Below are 27,905 nucleotides of genomic sequence, written 5' to 3'. Positions count from 1 at the left end.
TTTTATTTTTCTTTTGAATTTTTTTTATTTCACAGTTTTTAGTGGCCCCCCTGTACTATAATATGCTATGCCCAGTTAAAACCCTAATGTTTACTAAGCTATTACAATGATCGCGAGCAATTTGCTCCTATCCATTGAGGAGTTCTGTTCTCCATCTCCGAAGATATTCATCAAATCTTCACCAAATTTATATGAGACCACCTGCACAGTATACCCTTTCAAACAAAAAAAAAATTTCTAAATTGGTCCAGGGGTCTTTGAGTAATCAGGGAACATACATAAAAACAAAAAAAAAAAGATTCCGACGAATTGAGAACGTCCTCCTTTTTTGGAAGTCGGTTAAAAAAAACCGGGCAAGTGCGAGTCGGACGCGCGCACCGAGGGTTCCGTACTCGGGTATTTTTTCTAACATTTTGCACGATAAATCAAATACTTCAACATTCACACAACAAATTCAACATTATAAGAATTCAACATTTGCATTTTTGGAATTCAACATTTTGGACTTGAAGGCTCGAATTTACCAATCTCTTATGTAAATATATCGAAAATTTTGCGCTCGCTTCGCTCGCGCTTTTATGTTGTATTAATTGAACCTCGAAACTTCGTTCCCATCGATTCGGGTTTTAAAAACACCGTGGTAACTCTGATTTTTCGGGATAAAGCATCTGTGCGCAAGCTATCTCTGAATGATACCAAATTTTAGCTAAGAAAATGGGCCCTGAAAAGGACTTTGGCTAATATTAATATGGTTTTTTTCGTAAATATATCAAAAATTTCGCGCTCGCTTCGCTCGCGCTTGTATTGTATAAGTTGATACCCGAACTTAAACCACATTGATTTAAGTTTTTGAAAATCCCCCTAGGAACTCTTTGTTTTTCCGGGATAAAAAACCTTGAGAAAAGTAGAATGAGGTGCTTTGAAACATAAAATTTTGTTACGGCTGAGCTCGTTTATATTTCTCTTATTTATCTGTATTAAACAAAAAAAATGCGCTCGGTACCAGATCTTTCAATTTTACTGAATCCTATTTGACCGGCCCCGGCTTCGCACTGGGAGCCTATCTATTCCATAGACAAAATATGGGTATGAATGTGGTATACTTGTGTTATATTATGGAACAGGTAGGCTCCCAGGTGGGAGCTCACAGGTGGGCGGGTCAACTAGTTATGACTAAGAGTCTACTTTCTACTAAGCTTATTATACTAATCGCGATCGTTTTGCTGATATCCGTTGAGGAGTTCCAGCCTCTGTTACCGAAACTGTTCATCAGATCTTCACCAAACTTACATGGTACCAAGTACCAACCTCACAGTACACCTTTGTAAAAATAGAAAGTGAAAATCGGTTTAAATTTGACGGAGTTATGGAGTAAAATCGATAAAAAGTTTGATCCCGTATCTCGAAGAATCCCTAATTTTTAGGGTTCCGTACCTCAAAAGGGAAAACGGAACCCTTATAGGATCACTTCGTTGTCTGTCTATCTGTCCGTCGTGTCTGTCGAGAAACCTATAGGCTATTTCCCTTTGACATAAAATCATGAAATTTGGCAGGTGCTAGCACAAGTACAGGAATAAATCTGAAAACCGCGAATTTGTGGTCACATCATTTAAAAAAATATTAAAATATGTTTTAATTTTCAAAGTAACATTTACGAAATGAGTTCGCCTGATCGTGATGCCGGTAGAAAAATTGAGTCAGGTAGTTCAAAAAGGAAACGAGCTATCAAAAGAAAGCAGGTATAAGGAAATCTACGTGGATCTTTACCCTTTGGTCTTATCATTCGTTAGATTATTGTGCTTTAATTAAAGATTTTAGTCTTAGGAAAAGCCGCTTATATCAATTTTAAAATTTATTATCTCTGTATTTGTTAATTTCTTCTCTTGAAATCTTTCAATGTAAAATATTTTAAAACTCTATTTATTTGTATAACTTTAGCATTTCTCTTTAAACATGAAAAATACCTAAACTAAACAACCAGACCTACTTTCGCATCACATACTTTTCACTAAGGACAAACTAGGGCCTCGCAAGACCTGCTGCCCGGAGCCTCGCAATGGGTAAGACCGCCTCTGTATCTCAGTCTCTAACACTGAATGATATATGATAGCCACCGAACTCATTTGAGATTTATTTTTAATCTATTGTAGGTTTTCTACGAAAATTATTTTAAAATAACTCGGTAAAGTAGCAATCTAGAATGGAACAGTGTCGAATAAGCTCGTTGGCTATCATTGAGTGTTAGACACTGAGTTAGCGAATCACCCCGGTGATATTGCAAGCTCCCCGGGCGCTCGAACGGGATGCTGTGAAAACAAAATGTATTGCACTCTATGGCAGTGTGCGATCGCCTTACTTGTGCAAATATGCGCGCTACACTACCGTTGGGTGCTGCCATTTAGTGTTTATTGTCTAGTCGAGTTTATTCAGTGACCTTACTGACCCGATGACCTCTAGACGATCACCGATGGCTAATTATATCAACAAGTGCAATAATATGATAATCGTTATCTCTCACTCAGGTTGCATATTTATTAATTAGTAGCTGCCCGCGATTTCGTCCGAGTGGATTTAGGTTTTAAAAATTCCATCAGAACTCTTCGATTTAGTGGGAAAAAAAACTTATGCCCTCCTATGTATATTGTATACCCTGGGATGCAAGGTATAGCGTTTTATGTGAGAATTAAATGAATTCCAAAGGCACTAATTACATTCTCGATTATTCGAATGACTTTGTAAACAGGCCGAATATATTTTTATCTGACCTTAGCATACTTAATTATGTGAATTTAAAACAAATATCCTTCGATCATTGTTAGCGCAAAGTCACACAAGCGACAATCGATATCTGCCTATCAGGTAAATGAATTATGTTGTACTCTACTACTAATATGCGTGTGACAAAAAGATCGTGTATTCGCGAAATCGCGGGGAATAGGTTTTTGGACTGTAGCAATAAAATTACTCTTATCATTTGACTTCGTATTTTATGATTTAATTTAACCAGTTTCCTTAAAATACCTTAATAAATAGTTGAACTCAGTTAGTGAGCTAACTGAATTCAACTATTTATTCCCAGTGGTTCAACTCTTAAATGAACTTTAGACACAGTTGAACTATTGGGGGAAAAGTCTCACTAGTGACTTAGTTAAACGGTTGAACTAATCAGCTGAACGTGAGAGTTGGCAGCGAGCGCAAATTAAAAGAAAAAAATGTGTAATTATACCGTTTTGTTTTCCCGCTCCTCTGTACTAAGTGTATCAAGTATATAACGTTGTACTTAGATATGGTATAGATTGGTTGGTGCGCAGAGAGCTTCTAATTGCTCGCAAATTAGATTAGGGCGAGCTCATGTGGCCGAGGTGGACAACCTTGTGGCGGCGAGGTCGAGCGAGACGTCCGCCCGCGCTGCTGATGGCCAATGTCACAAAAACGGTCGTTACTCCCCGACCAGAGAGGGAACTCTCGGTTTGATCCTAAATAAGGATAAGGAGTAACAAACATACACATACATACATACACACACACACACACACACACTCATACAAACTTTCGCCATTATAATATTAGTGTGACAAGACGATATTGCCTACACGATGTACCCTATAATCTATATGATATCTCGAATAAACATTTTTCTATTTCTATTTCTGATGTGAAATCAAAGGAAAATACCCGATTCATAGCGTCAAATGTAGGTAACATCGCCTGCCAGTGACAAGTGCCAGTTTTGTTACAAGTTCTCTGACTGTCGTGAACTGTGGCCCGACTATGAACAGAGATAATATCACGTATATTATCCTTCACACAGTAAAAGATAATCTCCAACCATATTCATCATGATCAACCAATCACCGGCTCACTATTCACGGGTCGCTTCTCAGAATGAGAAGGGCGGTAGTCGACCACGTTGGCTAAGTGGGGATTGGCATCTCACACCTCTGCCTGGACACCTCAGCCTGTTAATTCGTTGAGCTATGTCAGTGTACTTTCGTTCTCCCTCGTTACGGATGTTGTCCTTCATAGAGACACCCAACGTAGCCAGCTCCATAGCACGATAGGTAGCTAGATACAATGTATAATAACATATAATTGTATGTACAATATGATTTAATAATATTAAACATGTCATATTGAACAACCTTGCCTTGACGCGGCAGGGGCTAGCAAGATTACTGCCACGGCCGCCGTGAGCTCGCAAACTAGATATAAACGCGCGATTAACATGAATTCTGTATTTCCTATTTCAATGTTAAACATTAAATAGCTATTACAGTGCCTAGCACAAAAATAAAAAGTGCAAAAGATGAGGTAAAGCATTGTCTATCAAAATAAATTAAGACCGCAGGGTTGTCGGTGTTTTACAGGATATAATATTTCGGAGAGTAGGTATGCTCAGGCGCTATTCGATTTTGTTCCCCTTCACTGTTACTTCACTTATCAACCGCAAGACGCCGTGCGAGTTTCCAATTCCACCCCTATGTATCTATACGTCCTAAACCTTCCCGAAACGCTTTGCGTCATTATTCCTTACGCGCATGGCTAGGGCATGTCTACACTCAACATGTGACTGGCTAGGGTTTGGAATACTCTTCCGAAATCAATGTTTCCTACGAATTATAATCCGGGTATCTCTAGGGAACGCGACCCTTAGGCCAGATCATCACTACCTATCAGGTGTGATCGTTGTCAAGCGTGTGCTATAGTGAATAAAAAAACTTTTTAACTAATCTATATGACAGGTAAACCTGGTGGAAGATGAAAAAAAAAAAGAAAAATTACTGATGTACGTCTATACGATACCTATATTATATAAGACAAGTAGGTAGGTACTTAAATATTAAGTTTATTTTTTCATAGAAATAAAGAAGTGAAATAATTTTCAATGAAAAAATTATCTACCTAAAATTAATATTTTAAGACACACCTACGTCATATCATTCTAATTATCTACATACCTAGGCTATGAATATCTAATAATATTGCCTAAGTCATAATAGAGGCGTTCACATTATATGTAATTTTTATAATAATTAGTATAAAAATTATACCAACCAATTATAATTGGTTTAACTTAGTATTTAAATCCCAAAGTTTATTCAAGTTGTCTTACCTAACTAGAGACGAATTGGTTGATTGCGCAAAATCGCTTCTTAAAATTCATTTTTAGCAAGAGTATCAAACCATTATTTATTTACTTTGTTGCTTTTACTATTTAAGTTTCAATAGATTAATATTATTAATTTACTGTATTTTTTTCATTTAGCTTTCAATCGGCCGCGCATATTTAGGTCAGGGCCAGACACCACATTATTATTAACTGAGTAAATTCAACGTGTCCAACAAGTCTAAAAAGATCAAGGAGAGATAGCAGCAGTCAGCACGCTTTTCAATTTTTTGACTGTCCTTTTTAGGGTTCCGTATCTCAAAAAAAAACGGAACCCTGTCTGTCGTGTCTGTCAAGAAACCTATAGTAGTAGTAGTATAGTACTTCCCGTAGACCTAGAATCATGAAAATTGGCAGGTAGGTAGGTTCTATAGCACACATAAGGGGGGAAATCCGAATAAATCTTAAAATCATGAATTTGTGGTTACATCATTTAAAAAAAATCTGTTTAAATTTTCAAAGTAAGACTACTATACCAAGTGGGGTATCATTTGAAAGGGCTTTACCTGCACATTCTAAAACAGATTTTTATTTATTTTTATGTTGATTTATCGTGCAAAATGTCAAAAAAAAATACCCGAGTACAGAACCCTATGGTGCGCGAGTCCGACTCGCGTTTGACCGGTTTTTTTTTCTCAACGAAAGTGGTTGCAACATTCCATAGATGGCAACATTATAACTGATGGCGTTTAGATCAACTTTCTTTTCTTGTTCTGCAAGCTTTTTCTGATTTGATAGATAATAGCCATTTAATGACTCCCGCGTCTCCGTCCGCGTGGGCTTAAGGTTTGAAGATCTTTTTGAAAACATCCAAAATCCTTTTTAAGTGGAGTTCTGTGATATACATATATAGAAAAACATACATGGAAAAACAATTTTTTCCGAAAATATTCTCAAAATAACACTTTTTAAGTTCTTATTATGTTTTATGGTTTTTAGAGCAGTGGGTATTAACTTCAAGGTATGTATTCTGTAGTTATTATAATTTTCTATGAGCGGTTAAACAATGGTACAATCACCTCTAAGTAGGTAAGTACCTAGTATACTTTATTTTTTTATTTTAACATCTCCCTGGCGTAAGCCATATCACTAGAGTTGGGTAACTAACAGCTTATGCCATTTCGCTGCGACATTTATATTTACTTGTTCAAAATTTTATTTCAATATCTTTATTCTTTTGGATTTTTCTTAGAAAATAAGAACCACTTAAGTAATTTATCAAAAAAAAAAAATGGTACCTAATCCACTTAAACAAACAAATCTGAGAAACAAATAAACAATTTGACAAGAAAGCCAGTTAATAAAAACGTGTTAGGTACCTACCTACTTAAATACTAACATGTTCGCAAGTCTTCAAAGAGTAACAGATTTACATAATAATATAAAGTACACTAAGTAACTACCTAAATACTTAATGTATTATTTTGTTAATTTATGTGTGTTCCGTGTGTGGTATCAAATATCATTATTCTGCTAGGTAGGTCATTTTATCTTTTGCATTAGATAAAATTATTTCTATTATTTGTTTCACGTGAAAATATGACGTGTTGATGGATTTAGATTAGTCAACTATAATCCTTATCCTAATATCCTAAAGTTTTGATGTTTGTCACTCGTTCACGCCACAAAATGTCTGAACCAATTTGACTAAAAGAAATGGAGGTAGATAGACCCTCCATTCAAAACAACGGAAAATCAAAGAATTCTCACGGGATTTTCAAAAAATCCTCGTGGAGGAAGTCGCTGCCATCATCTAATAACTAAAAACACAAAAAAAAGAATTAATTGGGCTCTATTTAGTGCGGGCTGTTCAGTAAAAGTTTTTGATTGAATATTTATTTAATTAACTTTCTTAAATTAAAATATACTTAAGTAGGTACCTACTTTCACTCTTTTATTTTCACTGTTTCAAAATTAGAAGAAACTAGAAACATAAAACACTAGTAAGTATTACTTGTGTAGGTAATATATTACTGGATGATGCCTGCGACTTCATCTGGGTGGTTTTTAAAAATCGTCTGGGAACTCTTTGATTTTCCGGGATAAAAAGTACCTACCCAATGTTCGTATCTCTACCTTTCGTCAAAATCGGTTAAACGGTTGGGCCTTTGAAAATCTAGCGGGACATCTATTTTCCGGGATAAAAAGTAGCCTATCTCCGTCCCCGGGAAGCAAGCTATAATATCTGTAGCCTGTACCAGGTTTCCTCAGTATCAAAAGTGTAAAACACTTTCTTCTTCTTCTTCTTCTTTCTTAGCCATCTTTAACCATTGTTAGACATAGGCCTCCTCACGCGCACGCCATTCTTCTCGGTGTTGTGCGATCCTCCTCAAAGTTTTTCCTTGGTAATGTCGTCGGACCAACGGGAGGGCTGTCTTCCAACGTTCCTCCTTCCGGTACGCGGCCTCCATTCCAGCAGCAAACGAGTCCATCGCTCGTCTGCAGTCCTACAGACATGCCCTGCCCATCTCCATTTCGACACCTGGACAATGGACATTTTCTAGACACTTTCAAAACAATTTCGCATTTATAATAGTAGCACATATTAGTATGGAATATATATACCTATGCATTTCTCATTGTTTTAATTATAACTTTTTTATGATGTGAACTGTAAATTAACTCAAATGAAAACATTAAATGAGCATAATAATTAATTTATTATAATGTAATGATTGTCTAATCTGTGACAGTCGATTTAATGTATTTTTTTCTGTCTACACTATAAAGTCGTTAACTGATTAAAGTTTATTGTGTTTAATTTTTTTATCACTCGTTTCCTGGGTCATACTTATTATTGTTGCTTTGCATTTTAATCTAACAAGAAGCTATTAGCGTCGATTCTCATGTTTTTCTCTGAACTAAAAGTGTATCTGCATCTTTTTCTTGTTAGTATTGCTAAAAAAGGACGGAACATTGATTAAAGACTGTTTTAGTGCACGCTATTTTGAGCAACAGGCTAGCGATTGACAGCTAAAGCACAGAAAAATATGGCTAAAGTCACGAGGTTTGACAGCTCTCAATTAAATTTAAAGCTGTCAAACTGTGTCCTTTTCATATTACACTAGCGACCCGCCCCGGCTTCGCACGGGTGGACGCTACCACGAAAAATCCTATCTATTTTCCGGGATAAAATATAGCCTATACGGATTCGGAAGAATCCCTCTAAGTAATGGTAAAAGAAATTTTGAAATCGGTCCAGTAGTTTTTGAGCCTATTCAATACAAACATACAAAAATACAAAAATACAAAGGTTTCCTCTTTATAATATTAGTATAGATTAGTAAGCAGAGGATGCGAATACTCTAAAATTTAGTGGAGCTCAGAATCAGTACCATTGTCAGGAGATTACGGGGTATTTACCCATTTACATATAAACCCGGGATTTACCCAATTACATATACGTAAATAAAAGAGGTCTTCTTGGTAACCAGACGTTATCACTTATCGGGTTCCTCCTTCAACGTTTTATCACTACAAAACACTAACTAGGTACCTATACTTGTCGTGTTTGCAGCCTTTCGTAATTATTGTTCCGCAAAACCGTCTAACCATAGGTTACTTATTACGAAGCTACTCGAATTCTTCACTTCTATATAATGTGGATTGTTCTTCCGGCATCCGCATTTCGCACGATTTGTTTCAATATTATATCTTCCATGTTGAAATCCTAGTTATTCCTCCCAGCAAAGTATAGGGCAGAGGAGTTTTGTATCACCCAGATACCTACCTTTCGACTGAAAACTTACAAGACATCCTTGAGAACCACCTGCTTTTTGGAAGTCGCTCAACAGCATAGATTCATTTATGATTGCTTGGTGACTAAAACGGACATTTTTGCATCTATCTTTTGTACGATTATTTACGTTACAGAGAGAGCGCCATACTAACTAACTTATTTCCGCGGATAGACAGAGTATAGTGCACACAACACAAAGTTAGTAAGTAAATAAGTATACATTTAATTGTTTTTCAATAGAAACGTATATAAAAATACATTCCAATTTAAGTAAGTGTGTATTTAAATTAAAAATACCCTCAAATTGTACTTAAAGAATGTATTTGTCATTCATTGTGTTATCATCGATATAAATCATTGATATCCAATGATAAGAGGTCGTTGTAGCGATCTAGGTATTTTAGTGCGTTTTCACTTGTCAATAACATAATTATCTAATCTAAATACAATTAACACGATTATTTATCAATTCATCATCACCATCAGTTAACAAACAATTACTCGCAAGAAAAACTAATTGTCTGCCAAAATGTACCTCAAATAACAAGCAGACTGGAAGTTAGTCTTGACGAAACGCAACAAAAAACAATTACCTACTTAATTAGTTAATTCACTTAAATCTGAATTACATGATTTTAATACAGCTGTTATGTAAATATCGGGTAAGTAACACCATAAAATTATGATGATTTTGAACTATCCATACAGGATTGTGGTGCCTCAAAATGGTTGACATCCACTGGGATTTATCATTTATGTCTCTTTCATTTGTATGCGATTAAGTAATGGAGCGAGCCCTTTTTCGTAAGGGAAATCCGTCATCAATACCACCGGCCATGGGCGAGCACAGTGGTTATGTCCGAGTCCTACCGACTAAAAGCCCCACGAAGTTCCATCCCACCGCAGATGATGGAGCACAAGAGACCGACGACGCGGACGCCTCGTTACTCCGCCAGAAGGTCCGCCGCAGCAGACCCACCACTGGGTCACTACGTGCCCCCATACACCATTAGAGGCATGCCGGAACCACAGCACGCCAACCAGCCCGAGTACCATACTGTGAACGTCGGACCGCCCCGTCTCTATCAGGTTCTCCTGAGGATTAGGGCACAGGGTTCGTGGGGAGTGCAATTACCTCTCCACGTTCCCCATCCTCAACATCTCCCTCGCCCGTCACCAAACTGTACAGGCGAGAGACCGGTGGGGCAGCCAGTGACTGAATGGGTGATGAGGCCTCACCACTCACTAACCACCCAATACAGCCACACCCTACGCTCCTGGGGCGTCTACTGCGCCCTCTGTTCGGGACGCGCAGACAATATCCCCTCCTTGCCAGGTCAATTAGCCTGGCATGTTACCAAGGTACACCGGCCGAAGCGCTTGTGTTGCTCGCAACACTCAGGCACACGGGGAGGTTACCTGGCTGGTACCGCAACAGAGAAAGCCCTATATTAACTTCCTAATTATAGATATTCCAAGTCCTTGCACAGAACTAAGGAATACTGTCATCACACGACCTTCCTTCCACCGGACACCTTCTATATTATGTGGCGACGTGGGCTACGCCTACTAGCTCTTTCCGTGCTAAGTAATTTCCCATTTCCGTGAGTCAAAACTCCGGCGGTAGGCCCACAGTCCGTTGAACTGACGTTACGTAATGACAATATAACGCCCGTGGCCGGCCACGCGCACGTCACTCCAACGCGCGGCCACTTCCGCGACCTTGCGCTTATCGAGCTATCATTGTCACACATGTGGGTCATTGGGAACGGCTTCTAGTGCTCGCTGCGGTTCAAGTTTACTCTAAAGTCTAAGGCCTCATTTACACGAGATCTTTGTTAAAAGAACGTCCAAATAGAACACATGTATTCCCAAATATAAGACGTTAAAAAGTTCTCATGTAAATAAGGCCTAAGGCTGAGATCTGTACAGTATTATTTCATTTTGCTCAGACGCTAAATGGGGCGGACTTTCTTAAAATCGTTGCGTAGTGTGGTGGAGTAGTGTGTTGGAATGGTAGGATCTAAGCGCAGTTTGGAAAATGAGTCAGATTTATGCGAGAGATATACCTCTGTCTCGTTTTAACTCTGTCTAAATTCTAAGCAAGGCAGAGCGCGCTCTATAGATTTCACCCTGAGTTACAGAGAAATCTCAAGTTTTTAAATCCAGCTATACGATGTCAGTCAATTTATCCCTCTAAATGTAATAAATAGATGATTAAAATATTACATAAGAATTACAACTAAATTGTTAGTGGATAAATTAATCAAGCTATATCATTTATTGCATTAGTTTTGGCTGACGTGGTTATTATCTAGTTTCTGTATAGGCAGGTACTAAGGTTATTTGTCACCCAAGTGTCAAGACTCGAGATAGGACACGTAATTTCCTTTAGGTATTTTACTTCCGTGAATTTCTTCTTAAGCTTCCGTAATACCTTTCGTAATGGCTGATTTGATAATAGCAAAAAATAAACAAATCCATTATTCTTTGGTAAGTAATTAATAGAGTAACCGTTATTCGTTCATTCATTCACGTCTGCCAAAATTAGTTTTTTTTTCTTAAAATAGACTGGCGCTTGGCTGCAATCAGACCTGCTGGCAAGTGATGATGCAGCCTAACATGGAGCGCGCTTGCCTTTTTCTTCTAACAACTTCTTTTAAGGTCAACAAGGAAGACCTGGTTAGCCCGTTGTTGGACAACGAAACGAAACGATTTATCCGTTGTTGGACATAGGACTCACGTACATGCCATTCTTCTCCAGAAAATGAAAGTTAGCTCTCTGCCAAAATTCGACGAAGATCAGTTTAGAGGCTGAGCTGTGGAAATATTAGGACAGACACACTCAACATATAATTTTAATATGGATATTCATCTATGTGGTTTTATTAAATCAAACGTCTATTAGAGCATTATTATGAGTGGCTAAGAGGAAAACACGTGATTCTTGTGATTGCGCTCGCGTGACCAACTCTATATGTAGTACGCGACAGGTTGAGACGGCACTCGGGGTACAGGGGGGGGGGATGCCCCGGTTGCCATCTCGACCTGACGCGAACTATAGGTGGTTTGAGTGTGACTATGATGGAATGCCCTTCCGGCATCACCTTTCCCCTCTAATTTCATGTCCCTTCAATACCTTTAAGTCAACAGTCAATAAGCATCTTCTAGAATTCTAGATAAGCGCACTCCACCTTAGGCTGCATCATCACTTGCCAGCAAGTCTGATTGCAGCCAAGCGCTAGACTATGAACAGTTTTATAAACTTTACATCATTATCACAGCAGGGCAGGAAGATATAATCCGTGATGAAGACTATCATGTTATCACTTTATGAAAATTAAACTTTAATCAAGTCTTGTCATATTTCAAAGCTCTTAATTTCCTTATGGAAAATAGCGGTTTTCCGTCAAGGTTTTATTGCAAAATCGTTAAAAGAAGCGAGGTAAAGTGTGCGTCTGTAAAATAAAACAAATATTATGCTTACCACTATTAATTCAATGTATAAAACGAACTATTTTATGGGAGAAACTTCTTTATTGTTATCATTGTGGATTAATTCATACTTTATATCACAATTTTATCATATTATCTAGACGATAATCGCTTACTAAAGCTTAAAGTCGATCACACTAATATTATAAAGGCGAAAGTTTGTGTGTGTGTGTGTGTGTGTGTGTGTGTGTGTGTGTGTGTGTGTGTGTGTGTGTGTGTGTGTGTGTGTGTGTGTGTGTGTGTGTGTGTGTGTGTGTGTGTGTGTGTGTGTGTGTGTGTGTGTGTGTGTGTGTGTGTGTGTGTGTGTGTGTGTGTGTGTGTGTGTGTGTATGTTTGTTACTCCTTCACGCAAAAACTACTGGACGGATTTAGCTGAAATTTAGAATGTAGATAAATTATACCCTGGATTAGCACATAGGCTACTTTTTATCCCGAAAAATCAAAGAGTTCCCACGGGATTTTTAAAAAACCTTCATCCACGCGAACGAAGTCGCGGGCATCAGCTAGTACTCAATAAAGGTTAAAAGTAATTTGCAATAAATATTTATAAGTAAGAATTTAGTAATAACATGGTAATAAACTAGTGATAAAAACTTAATCTAGCCATTCTAACAAAATCTAGAATTTAAATATTACCGATATGACCTTTGTAAATCAATCAGATTTCTGTCAAAAAGTTATTGAGCTGTATTAGTAGATGTGGCAATATTTCTTAGTTGGTTAGTTGCATATTTATTTCTCCAAGGTATAGTGTAAATTATTTACTTCATAACAAGTCTTCAGGAGGAATAAGCTATGCCCGGAATTCATTTGAGAGAAGCCCGAAAAGGAGTAATGCGCCAAAGAACTAAATGTTAATCATAACTCTCAAGGATAGAGACGTTGAAAAACGAGTTCACGACACTGAAACGAAGCTCTTGCAAGACTCTGAAGCCCTCTGCAAACAGAATATAAGGCATTCTCGGCTAAGAAAAGCGACGAAAAATGGCTCGCATCATTTCGATGCGAAAGGCCTATGATAAGAAACCATGGGTCAACTTAAAGGAGGCTTTCGGTACTACTATAATATGTCCAAAAAGGACTTAGGTATATTGACCGTTGATGTTGATTGATGAAAAATATCATCAGGTTTATGTGTTTTATTATATATGTATTACCTATAACTTAAGTACAATACTGTATGTTTCCATAAAATAAATAAATTAAATTAATCGTCTTCTGGGAATCAGGCACACGTACTGCCTTGTACTTATTAATTACTCAACAGTTTCAAGCAGATTGACGGGCATATCGATCCGATACAATAAAAGTTTATATGACGATCTAAGATTTGTAACTTTAAATTACCGTATCGTTAAATAAACTTTTACCTTATGTAACTTTGCGAGCGACCTGTATAACTTTCGCCCCGATATGAGCAAATTCGCTTCGAGTTGTCCGCTGCCAAGTTGGCTGGGTTCCATTCAATGAATTGCTCCACGACATCTAAAGAGGAAAAGTTTGCTTGCACTTTCGCATGACTTACCTACTATACTAGTGGTGGGACGCAAAAGGGATTTATTTCTTTCTACAATTCCCAAGTTAATTTAATGAAAAGATCTCTTTTAGTTACTTCCACACGCCACGATCTCGTGCCGCCTGAGTGTAACGCCTCCCTGCATTTCGTTTGACAGCATTCCGAACCAGTGGTAGATTATTTTGACGATTCAAAAGCACTTGTAAAAGTTTAATTGAATAAAAATAATTTAAATTTGAATTTGAATTTGATGTTTTCTATCCACATGTAACCTATTACCTGCTAGTATTATAGTTGCACTTAATACCTTATGCCACTATAATACCTTAATACCTTAATACCTTATACCACTATGAAGTTCGGCGTTACATTTGAAATCTGTTTTATAAATTATTTCTTCTGTTAAGGTAAACCTACTAGTTATCGTATCGAAGAAGAAATCTGCATAAAAATCTCTGTGAACATTTCATTTTCCTCAAGGAAATCTGCATATCTTGTGGGGGAAAATTGAGATTTTGTGAGTCTTCACACAGTCTAACTAAACTGTATCCTGTGTCTAGTCCGTATCCATCTATATCAGAGTTGAAACCTTTATTTGTGAATATTATTATGGTCCTAGATCCCAAAGCCTACTAATGGTCAACTAATCCTCACAGCATTACTCAAAATGGCGTAGGTCTGGGTGCTCTGGGACTTTTGACATGACAGTTGACACATAGAGCAAATATGGCGAGTTCTTTCTCAAAATTTACGCATTATATAATACATATTTCGTTTTTATTCCAAAGCTAAAGAAATAATTGAATTTTTCATGTTACGTAGACACGTTTAGTTCGATCGGTTAGCACTTGACCTTATATCGGTGGCGAGTGGAAAGCTCTCGCGAGCGCTCCGTCGAGCGACGCCTTACGGATGTGTATCCTCCGAGACGATTTGCTAAAGCAACGTTGTCGGTTACGCAACAAGCAAAACTTTCACTCTCAAATCCAGTATAATTTGTTTTTGTACCACGAATTTCTTAACTGAATTATTGGTGATACCGAACGTGACAAGAACATATGTGCTCTGTTTTTCCGCGGCGGAATAGCTGTTCGATTGCGGAAAAACTGCATCACCGGAGGACGTACACCATTTATTGGTGGAATGTGTTCGGAACGAGGCGGAGAGATGGGAGATATTCACTAGATTTCCCATTCTTCGCCAGATTGGCGGCTGTAACATTGCCCTATCCCAAACTCTGTCGAATGAGGCTAGGGCCCTGTTACGGCTATACAAAAATGCTTTACGGAAATAGATGTTTTCATAAAATCTGATGTCTTACGGAGTCACATATTCCCAAAAGGAAAAAACTCCTCGCATAAAGAATTTAAAAAAAAACTGCATCAATCATTATTAAAATGTGAATCGTTTTGCTGAATTTATGGTATTCTTGTTGCAACAATGCGATGATTGTAACCAATAGTGAGCGAGGGTCAACCATGGTACACGATTGCGGTAGAATAGCAGTTACAATGTCATGATCGCAATCACCTCTGAATGGTTGGCGTTCGCTCACTACTGGCTACAATGCATTGTTGTGACAAAAATGCTATTAATTCAGCCAGTCACAACAATTGCGATTGTAATAATGATTGATGCATGCCTTACGGAATCGACCTGCAGAGGTGATTGCAATCGTGACATTTCATTCTACCGCAATCGAGCCCCAGAGATCATAAATTCAATTCATAATATGTATACTGTATAGGTTAGATAAAAATTCGTTATAAAATATTTGTTATTCAGCATTGGTCTCAAGAAGTCCGCCGCCAAGTTGGCATCGCTCCATCGGGCGAGCGGTGTCGCGACGAGATGAAAGTGTCCCTGACATTTGCCTGCCTACGTAGGTCTTACGTGTACCTACCATGAGCTAAGACTTCCTATTTAAGATATAGTACTCCTTGTTTTCCGCTGGAAAAAATGCAGTTACGCATTCCGCTCTAAAGCGGGTATGTGGGACTCACTGGCTATGCTACAGCATAGCCACTAAAAAACCCAGCGGTACCGTCCGCGTCAGGTATGAGGCGTCTCAGGATCCCGGGTATCGTATGCGACTGAGACGTCCCGACGTTAAGCCGGCACAGGTTTACACCAAAATCCTGGTGCGGGAGAAGGTGAGCATAATGTCTTCTTCTCTCCTTTCTTCTTCTGCTGAGGGATCTCTACTACTGGGTGGGCGTCAGTAAGACAAACTATACCTAGAAAATCGCAGATCCCCGCGTGCCTCGCGGTCCGGTTCCTCTCTCAAACACCTACCAAGATATTGGTCCACGATCACGCAGCCGAGCTGCCGCCTCATGTGCTATTGGTGCGCCGACTCTCTTAGCTTCCTGATTCTTTTTATATTGTAGATAACGGGTACATACCACGATTAATTTGGTGTTTTTAACTGCTGATATTTCGACTCAGTTGCATGAGTCGTGGTCACGACCGGACTGCTGAGCTGTGAGGGATAAAGTTCGAGCTGTCATGGGCAGTACCGATGTACCCTGGAACTTCGCGAGCTGTTCGGCAAAATACACTCTATCTTTGGATGGCGTACGATCCTGTCCTGGTTTGCATAACTCTACCACTGGATTCTACATATTTCACGCAACAACATATTTCGACTCCTGCAACCGAGTCGAAATATCGGCAGTTAAAAACACCAAATTAATCGTGGTATGTACCCGTTATCTACAATATAAAGCACGAAATAAGTTTAAAATCATTACCTCCCGATTCTTTCCGCCCAGGCGACTAGTTTTTTTTTAATTTTACAGACTAACGCTTGGCTGCAATCAGACCTGCTAGCAAGTGATGATGCAGCCTAAGATGGAGCGCGCTTGCCTAGAAGTTTCACTCTGATTCTGGCATTAGACTGTATCTTCTTCGGTCAGGGAGTAGGGTACAAATGTCTTGCGACCAAGTCACGGTAGTAGTCCGTAAACAAATGAACGCTGTTGTTACCGCCAAGGCCACCCACATTCTATGGCATTTCATTTCATATATGTAAACATTAATGACATTTTAAACACTTGCAATCGTCATACAATTCAATGAAATAATCTTGGAATAATATAATTAAATCCGTCCTCTCAAGCGCTGCGCCAATTAGGTAGGTATATACTACTACAGTAAATTGTGTAGTTTTAACAAGTGTGCGGTATCCAATTACCATCTAAAATGGGTACTTATCTATGTACAATGCTCGCATAGCTAATTATAATCATAACTTTATTGACATAAATGCAATGTGCTAACTGATATTCTGAAGCATGACTTTATTCTAAGAGGTGCTTTAACATATTATTATGTTTTTTTATAAGTAAGAAATAGCGAGCAAACGAGCAGGAGGGCCACCTGATGTTAAGTGATTACCGCCGTCCTAAACATAAAGTGCAGGTATTTTTTCCCCCGTTCTCTATCCCCGTTAACGGGGACAGGCGAATTGAATCAAATTATTAAAAGCTCATCCTGTTGGCCCCGTTTTTTATTTATATTTAACGGGGATAACGTTAAATGAATAAAATTATTGAATATCAAGCCCATTTTCCCCGTTCTCTATTCCCGTTCAACGGGGACTGTGGTAATTGATATAATTGTTATAAACCTTGTGTTGATTAAAGTATGGTGTAGTTTTGGCTAACTAATTTATGTTAATGTGTTATTTACGTGGCACATGATATCTATTTACCATCTATCCCATGATGCCAGATATCCCATTATATCTATTTATCTTATCTATTTACCATTGTTTACTATCGGCTACATATTTGCGGTCGTGAGTATTTCCAACTGTATGGTTTGTTTACAAACAACGTAGTTATGACCGACCGAGTGTCTACTGCCAAGTTTTACATAACCTTAGCCACTTGTACCCACTGAACAGACGATCGAGATGCGGTTATTTATAAACTGTGAAACACTCATTTGTTTGTTGTTAATTACTTATCATATTATGCAACTAAAGTCTAAACTCCCATGACAAAGCGGAAAGAATTAAAAACAGGTCAAGTGCGATTCGGACTCGCACACGAAGGATTCCGTACCATCGTACAAGAAATAACACTTTTTAATTTTTTTTTAATTTTCATGGCGACCATTTTGAAATTTTTAATATTTACTGTTATAGCAGCTATAAAAATACACATTCTGTGAAAATATCAACTCTCTACCTATAACGGTTCACGATATACAATTCACTGATTGATGGACGGACGAACGAACAACGGAGGTTTAGTAATAGGGTCCCGTTGGCATCCTTCGGGTACGGAACCCTAAAAGTACGTAAAAAATAGTTCTCGCTGGTTTTGTGCTTTGGCGGTTGAAACGATTAGAATTTATATTGTGTCTGAAATGCAGTTATTCATATTCTGACACGGTTTTACAATATCGCTACTTATTTTATTTTTTTGCGAGCCAAGGAGTTTAGATTTATCCTAGATCTTTCGTGCAAATTTTATTATATAAAGTAGGGTAATGACTTAATGCTACGAGTATTTGCCTTGAGCATTTTCAGACGTGTGTCGTAAGATTTGTAACTTTGCAACAAAATCTGATGATCTTGACATGAAGCTTCAGCTTAATTCTAAATTTTTGAGTGTTTCTTATTGTTCCAATTCAAGCCACAGAATAATATAATAGCTTAACTAGAAACTTTTACTTAAGTATATAACATCACATGACTTAGATAATAAATTCTTATCAGTTAATCTAGGGTTGTTTTCAAATTATAAATATCTGTGAAGGCTATTCACAAATTTGAAGGTTATCTAAGTGCTTGTAGTTTATCGCCTCTATCTACAACAATAAACCGATTCCTAGTTATTGTTTTGTTTCTAGACCTTATCGTGAAGTAGTCTAGAAGATTAAAAAAAAAAACCGGCCAAGTGCGAGTCAGACTCGCGCACCGAGGGTTCGGTATTCGTGTATTTTTTCCGACATTTCGCTCGATAAATAATTAAACTATAAGTGATACTATAAGGGTTCCTTTTTCCTTTTGAGGTACGGAACCCTAAAAAATATATTTATTCTTTTTTCTACGTTGTTGTCAAGCATACACTGGCTAACTACTTCATAAAAACATTACACTATCACACTAATATTATAAAGGTGAAAGTATGTGTGTATATTTGTTACTCTTTCACGCAACAACTTTTTGACGGATTTGGCTGAAATTTAGAATGATAGATTATGCCCTGGATTAACACATCCACTTTCATCCCAGAAAATTAAAGAGTTCCTACGGGATTTAAAAAAACCTATATCCACGCGAAGTCGCGGGCATCGGCTAGTAGTATAATAAAACGTGACCTGACATCACGTGTTTAGCACAGTTTGGTGATGCGAACAGATAAACTAATCTGTTATTAAGTGGGTAATATCAGATGGTGAATATTGATCGTCTGATCTCAGGCTCTAACGGCGATTATGTCTATTAGCCATGGTAGGCTGGCTACGTGATGTAACGCACGCACTACCACCATGACCGCTTACAATTATATCCATTTGCATACCCTAGCGAGGTCGAATCTATTCCTTGTTATACATGGAAGTTAGAAGTCCTAATATGTAGCTCAAACGCAAAGAGGGGAAATAATTCAATGTATCTACTTATCTATACTAATATTGTCAAGAAATCTGTAAAGAATGTAAGTTTATTTGTAGGATTTTGAAAATTCTTTCACCGGTAGAAAGCTACATTTTCCTGAGTAACATAGGCTATACTTATTATTTTTATTTAAAAAAAATAGAGACCTTGCAAAATCGTAAGCTACCCGTGCGAGGCCAGGGCGAGTCCCTAGTCTGTTATAAGTAGGCTGAATATAAAAAATGTGACCATCGAGGTAGAATAGTAGGTACATTATACTTAAATCTATGATTGTGACGAAAAAAATATTTGCCTTTGAAAGTGTTTGTCGAGTCCACAGATAACGGAAACAAGCCACTGGGCTAGACAAATATTACGTAACTGTACTAATTAGTATTTGCTTCCTTCCGTTCTACAATCCTTTGTACGACTTCTCTACAATCTTTCGCTATTTACTTCTTTTCGTCTTTATTCCAATTTTTCTTGGATTCAACCAGCTTCGGCCAGACAGAACTTCGGCCAGCGAAAAAGACTTTAGATACTAAAAGTTGATAAAACCAGATCATCGTCGTCTATTATATTCTCCCTATTTTATGAATTTTCTATCTCTGTGCAATCGTCCTATCATACTCATTTTTATATACAAAATATTTCAATAAAACTTAAAGCTAGCTTTAATTACTATACAAATGCCAGCGTGGAATGGTGCCAAGAATACTGGCTGCATTTCCGCCCTGGACAGCCAGGCTGATCCGTTGCGTAAAAAAAGAGCCAGCCCTTCCGTCATCCGCTATAATTAACCGGCTATTAATCGCGGTGACAGCTCTCTTAAATTTTAGCACTAAGACTCCATGGCCCCAGGGTCTCCACGGCAAACTGAACAAAAATGTAACTCTCGATAAAAGAGGCATACTTGCGCCGCTTGCCGCTTTCAGCCATTTCTGCTGCGGCTCCCGGTCTTGATGCTGTCTCCGTGATATGACACAGGGACAATGTCTCAACGCACTGTTGCGTCCCACATTAGCGCCCGTCCCGTTCCGTCATACTCATTGACATATCTCACAAACTGCAGTGAAAGGTTGATCGCGCAAAAATTTATAGACGAGGTCGCAGAACAAAAGCAGTCGGTACTAGACAGGTAGTAGGTAAAGGCCAAACCTGAGTGTGAATGCAACTTGATATACCAAACTACTGTTTTATCCTGTTCTAGCTAATGCCCGCGACTTCGCCCGCGTAGACTCAGTACACATTGAACCCCCTATTTTACCCCCCTAGTGGTTGAATTTCAAAAATTATTTCTTAACAGATGTCTGCATCATAATAGCCACCTTTATGCTGTGTGTTGATAGATCAGTCCGTCAGTCAGTTTTCCTTCTTATCTTGCTGGTGCAACTTTAAATCCTGTTTGATCTTATAATGTTATTTACTTACTGTCTTCAAAGATTCAGATTGAGTTGTAAAATAAGTCGTAGATAGAGCACTAGTAGAGATGGACAGTTATTACTGTTTTTTTAGCACAGTGATTTCAAAGGCAGTTTTCGTGGATTTTCGCATTTACGATTGTTTGCTATACAGAGTATTTTTGTTTCCAACACGTAACGATGGGAATGTTCTCTCTCGCAGAATCTTTAGCGCCTTAGCTCGGATCGTTGACCATACGCGCGCGAAATTTTAAAATATAACAGGATTAGGTAAATGTAACAATTGTCAAATTATGATTTTACCTTATCATTTTTCACAGGCTACTTAAATAATTTACGTCAAAGTCAAAGTCATTTATTCAAATTAGGTACTGGTAGTAACACTTTTTAATTGTCAAACAATGATATAGTGATGATTATTTCTTACTCGTTAACTTAAAACTAAAGCTACAAGGGTACCATGGGTACCATTTAGTTAGTAGGTAAGTACTTCATGGAAAGGCTTTTCACGTGATTTTTCACATCTATGGAAAAGTCTATCTTTAAGGAAGTAAGTAGCTCTATAATTATTATAGGCTGATATTGACCTTGATAAATTTATTTTGTTGCCGTGTTTCTAACTTTTTTAATAAATAATTAAACCGTTCCTTTCGAGGTCAACTTATAGTTTATCGATTTAAATAATTAGAATACAACCATTAAACTTGACATTGAATAGTTAGATAAAATAATAATCTTCATAGCCAATCGTAAATGACGAATCAAAGTAATTATAATATCTAGACCAAGCTGATGCTTTGTAGAATGGAAAAACAGATTTTCACACTATTCATCTTTATCCTTGTACTCTCTAGAAATTTTGTTCAAAACTTTATAGAACGTATCAAAAGATGGGGAGATTATTTTGGGGTGTAAAATGAGAGCTTTAGGCTCTCATTTTACACCCCAAAATAATTCGCAGATTTCACACACCTTTAAGAACATTGATGGAGAACTCTCAGGCATGCATTTTTCTCATGATGTTTTCCTGCATGGTCAAAGCAAATGATACTAATTGCTTAAAACGCAGATAACTCCGAGAAGTGCAGCTATAGATGCATTGGTAACTTGTCTATGACTATCAGTTGTGGAGCGACACGTAGTAAAGAGGAGGTTTCCGTCGGTTGCAGACGCTGATCAACATGGCGTACTGCTCGCTGGCGCTGTTCGGCTTCGTGCTGCAGCGGCTGGTGTTCGGGCGGCTGCGCGTGGCGGAGGCGCAGCGCGTCAAGGACAAGTTCTGGAACTACGTGTTCTACAAGTTCATCTTCGTGTTCGGCGTGCTCAACGTGCAGTACATGGACGAGGTGCTGCTGTGGTGCTCCTGGTTCACGCTCGTCGGCTTCCTGCACCTGCTGGGGCAGCTGTGCAAGGATAGGTTTGATTATGCAAGTACCTATTTGTTACTGACCTATAAACTATCGTGAGTGATTTCAACCTAAGGAAAAGCTGATTGACTGACTGACTGATCTATCAACACTCAGCTCCAAACTACTGGACTGATCGAGCTGAAATTTGGCGTGCAGATAGCTATTATGATGGAAACATCCGCTAGGAAAGGATACTTAAAATTCAACCCCTAAGGGGGTAAAATAGGGGTTTGAAATTTGTGTAGTCCGCGCCGATGAAGTCGCGAGCATAAGCTGGGTCAGTGGTGTTATTAGTGGGAGGAATTGTATATTTGTATTCGTACGTACGAATTGTGTATTTAGTTTGATACTCGTAATAAAGGTAAACAATAAACAAACCCATGATTCACATTATTAGGACTTTTAGCCATTCATCGAGAATCGTGACTCTGCAAGAATTCTTACCATTTAACAGAATAATTTCCTTTGATCAGGTTTTTGTGTTTCCCTTGGTGGATTCTCTGAATGCATTAGTAGTAATATTTACATATTTATGTAAATGTGATAAGATTTGTTTTTTATGTGAGTGAAGTAGATTTAATTTTTATTTTAAACTTGATACAGCTACTGCTGTGATATCAGAAAAAAACAGGTTGATTTAAAAGGACAAATCTGAGAGGAAATAAAAGATTTTAAAATTAAAATCACTTGTTTAATTACTAAGCAGTAATTATTATAAAAGTAATAAAAGTTTAGCATTGAGTATTTTAATGAAATAATGCAACAAAAATATAATCGGGAAGTTGGATATATTTTGAAATTACCTCCAGCATGAAATAGGTAGATACAAATCATAAATTCAACCAACTTTTACTATTATTTTTTTGGAATCGTCAAGTCGGTCGACCATAAGTTAAATATTAAATCTACTGAGATATTCTACAAAAATTCACTAAAGTCCGACCTCATAAATAACAACTAATCTACTTGTTGGTACCTACTTGTGCCTAAATTGTTGAAAATGTTACAGTAAAATTATATGAAATCAAAATATTTCTTATTCAAATAAACTTTTACAAGTACTTTTGAATCGTCAAATGCATCTACCACTGGTTCGGAACCTACCCAGAAGAACCAGCAAGAAACTCGGCGAATACTCTTTACAAAGATTTGTTACACAATATTTGCCATGTAAGTATAAAAGTAAGTCCAGTGCATTGCTGGCAAATGAGTAGATATGCGACCTACAGGTCAAATCTACGCTCTTACAACATTTACATAATCTTCGATTTGTATAAATGCTTTTTTACCTACATCCACGCGGACGAAGTCGCGGGCATCCTCTAGTTGTAAATATATTGAGAGGCTACTATACTTTCCTGTATCGCGATTATGTTCAGACATCTTGGCCGAGACGAAGAATTGTTCATAGCAACTTAGGTACTGCCTAGGCTTACGCTCAAGTGCTAGACGACCTAGATTACATGAGGGTCTCAGACTACAGCTGTAACATTATCTCTGGCATTATATTAGTTACAAGGTAGCGTTCTTGAGATTACAGATATAGTCCGCGACATGTTGACATGGCAATCGGGGTATGAGAGGGGGGGGGGGGCGCTCCGCACATCCTCGCTCACCGTACTATAGGTAACACGGTTTACAGAAAGTATAAAATGGTGCAGGCCTTCCTTTTTTTTGATCGCTTTAATCTGCTAAAGTACAAATCCGTGTTGCACGTGATATGATATGCTGCATATGCACCCGCCTTCCCATTATTGAACATGCAGGAAAAGCAAGCAACCAAGCAACCAACAATAGGTACTACCACACAACAACACCCAAATCGAAAAATCTTCATTGTACCATACAGATTTGTTTCTTTTGGCGGATTATAGCGAATTCGGGTTTATTGTCTCTTTCCTATTTTAACGTACTCGTAAGAGACACTTAATAGCCGTATGCTTAGTATGAGATTTTGAATCTCGAAGTCGAAACACTTCAGCGTTACTCGATTTTTTTAATTTGAATCAAGAGGTTTTAGGTTCATTTTATACTGACGTTATCATGTTTCGATGCTCGAATTCTATCCACGTCGTGTCGGTGAGCTATAAAATCTCATACTAAGCAGTTTACCCCAGGCAAAGCTCCGCGTTCGCCGCCCCACCCGGTGACGCTGTAGAGTAAGGCCTACGGAGCATAATCAATCCGAAATAAATAAATAAACTCCGGTTTTTACACTAACACGGAAAGATCATAGGCACGATCATTAACTTTTTCCTCCAATTCATTAGTTCTTTATTGGGAGGAAAAAATCTCATAACCAGTCTCATCAATTTCGAGGCATTAACTAAAAGTTATTTCATTTAGAATTCGATTGAAAGATGCTTACGTTTTTACTGATATACCTACTAACTAACCTAGGCGTGGGAAACAAACATTTAAAGTACTTTGTAGGTATTTAGACTGAGAATTTATAAATAGAAATGATGTAGATTGTAGACTATCTAGGTCCGAGGTAGGTAGGAAGATGAGATTGCAGTCCAGCTTACTTGTATCTGAATAAAAAATATAATAACAAAAACCTCACAATCTAAAGCTGAACAATCCCACTTTGATTGGGTCCCTTCAGCAGTGAAAGTCCTATTTTTCTACTTTCGTAGCGCGAATTTTAAAAAGCTGTAAATCAAATATTTATACAGTAAAACTTTTTATTTCTGGAATAATAAATACCTATGTTACTACCTCTGTTGAACTCGGTCATTTGTATAAAAATATATATTATATTACCAAGAAATTGAGGTCAAGGGAAGTATTTATACAAATAGCTCAATGTCTTGTGAGTCGCAAACAAGACAATTTGGATTCTGAAAAGTATAATTTCTTATACTGCTAACAAAACGCAGACGCGTTTTATTCGTCAGTCGTAGTCAACTTTGGAGACTGTAATATTATGACCCACAATATGTCATGTGTTCTATTTACGCAGATTTAAATCGGACCAACTACCTATATTTTCGGTCATCTTCGACACTTCAAACCGAATGAAGCGTTGAATTCATCATTATTATCAAAGAACTGTTTTTGTAAACCGTTTTTTTTTTAAGTATTTTTACTTGAATAATAATTTTTAGGAATAAATAGATTATTTTTGGTGTACGCGGCAGAAACCTGCTCACCCGTCTGATATAACAAGTTCAAATATTTTGTATCATCTAATATTAGCTCTCAGTAAGTAACATTAATAAACATCACGCAGAATACGACGCTATTATTATCTTGTTTTCAACAAAAAGTTAATTTTAGCGTGATTTATAATAGTAATATGTTCACAAATGTTCACTTTTGGTGATAACCCTGATTTTTTTCAAAAAAGGACTGAAACTAAATTTTTCTAAATTTTCTAATCATGACAATTTTTACCCGACTAGGGCAAAGCCTTGATAGAGTCTTGAAGGGAAGAGTCTTGATTTTAGCAGTCTATGTATGTATATAATATGATTGTAACCAGATTCTGCGTGTTCTTCCGCAGCACCTAAACTGCTTGACCGATTTTGATAAATGAGCTGTCAATTGATTCGTTGTAAAGGTCCGAGTGACAGGCTATTTTTACACGAAAAAATTGACCTAACGGATGTTACATCATAAAAAGTGGGGGTCTCAAAAAAATTTTTTCTATTCGACTTTTCAAAAATGCTTGCTATTGCAATTTTTTGTGATATCCGCTAAGAAAGGGTTTGTTCAAATTCAACCCCTAAGGCCTAAGGGTAAAATATGGATTTGAAATTTGTGCAGTCCATGCGGATGAAATCGCGGGCAGAAGCTAGTTATAATCACAAAATAATTAATTAATTACTACTAAAGTACTATCATCATTCTACTTTCTATTGATGCAATAATAACGTGCCTGATGTTTTCGATTAGCCCTGATAACTCCGCATGACCGTTTTACGCCCAGACAATGTATGTTAGTGTTGTAAACAAACTGGACATTGTGTGTAAATTCGCCGAAAATAATTTTTTTGTTGAAGTAATACAATGCACAACGGGTCCTCATTAACATGTCTTTGACCTGCTTAATGCATTTAACTTTATTTACAAGTAGGTATCAGAATCCGTAATCCATACTAATATTAAAATGCGAAAGTGCTCCTTTCGATAATCTGATTACATTAGCTTTTCATGGCCCATCCGTGATCCGTTTAACCGATTTTGATGAAATTTAGTATAGATAGCTTGGATCCTAAAGACGGAAATAGGGCTACTTTTTATCCTGAAATTGGATTGAATGGATTCCGTCGATTTCGTTCTTTGGATGAACCATAAGGTTTTTGCGCATGTGAAGTATATTTTTCTATTTTTAGAAGTTGTTTATTACCTTCCACATTGGTTAGAGACCTCTAAGTAACCCTTTGCACACCTTATACATTTATATTATTACGTTGTTTACTTTAAAGAATTCTCCACCTCTTAACTACCTAGTTAAATGACTTAAGAGGGCTCTCTCCGTCACTCGTTTCATACAATCGTAGTTCCAATTTCATTTGAATATTAAGCAACCAAAGTCCATGAAATTTTGCAGACATATTCTAGAAACTAATATCTATGTCTGTGGTTTTCCAGATTTCTGTTAAAATATTCGGTTTCAAAGTTAAAGTCTTAAAAATTTTCATACAAATCTTTGAGCCCCTGTAATTTTAAAACTACATATTTTTAGAAAAATCTAAAACACCACAGACACAGATATTAGTTTCTAAAATATGTCTGCAAAATTTCATGGACTTTGGTTGCTTAATATTCAAATGAAATTGGAATTACGATTATATGAAACGAGTGGAAACGAGTGACGGAGAGAGCCCTGTTAATGATCAACGCTGTCATTAAATAACTTTCCATCTAATTAAATTAATTAATGATTCACAAATATTATGATCAACAACTTTTAAGATGCATATCTTAAAGGATTGTGGCAATCTAATTATATTCGTTTTTCCGGTTTTAAAATAGATCGCAATTATACGGTACGACTCACCAATTAGCATCTTCAATTAATTTTATTTAATGAAGTCATACTTACCTATCCCGAGTTAAATAGCATAAATTAATTTTATTTAGATTCAATAAAGGAGGCATGTGCTTTTTTGCACTTATCAAATAGAATACCTAATTATAATCTTTTGTTTTTTTTTTTGTTAGATTATGACCAGTATTATTTTTATTAAAAGTTGTTGGTTAGTCAAATAAAATAAACATAAAAAATATCATAAAATAATTGTAGTAATTATTAACATTAAGATCGTCGATAAAAATAAATCTAGCACATCGACCGAACATAAAATGAGTGTTATTTTTTTGGGCATTTAGCTTGCTATGATAACCCAATGAGCTAAATATGAAAATACTTCCCTTATCGTCATCGTGTCGGTATCTCACGAGATGACCTCGTGAGGTTAATCTTTATTGTGGTCCATCGTACTCAATTTTACGAACTCAAGCGACAAGTTGATGACAGACTATCCTAATTCTGTGATCGCCTATTTAGTTTAATTGGCTTTAGGATTTTATGGAACT

The 27,905-nt window shown here is 37.3% G+C and overlaps 1 protein-coding gene across 1 annotated transcript in view; it reads left to right on the top strand.

Moving 5' to 3' along the window:
- LOC123875790 (E3 ubiquitin-protein ligase AMFR-like) overlaps positions 1-27,905 on the top strand; it is a 44,820-nt gene that overhangs the window by 4,554 nt on the left and 12,361 nt on the right. Inside the window, exon 2 of the mRNA XM_045921821.1 lies at positions 22,119-22,376. Coding sequence (XP_045777777.1) covers positions 22,119-22,376 — 258 coding nt within the window. The remainder of the gene's footprint in view (positions 1-22,118; positions 22,377-27,905) is intronic.

This window comes from Maniola jurtina, chromosome 20 (genome assembly GCF_905333055.1).
Source record: "Maniola jurtina chromosome 20, ilManJurt1.1, whole genome shotgun sequence".
In the NCBI taxonomy this organism is placed as follows: domain Eukaryota; kingdom Metazoa; phylum Arthropoda; class Insecta; order Lepidoptera; family Nymphalidae; genus Maniola; species Maniola jurtina.
Note: the sequence above shows the minus strand (reverse complement) of the source record. Positions and strands in the feature narration are given on the sequence as shown.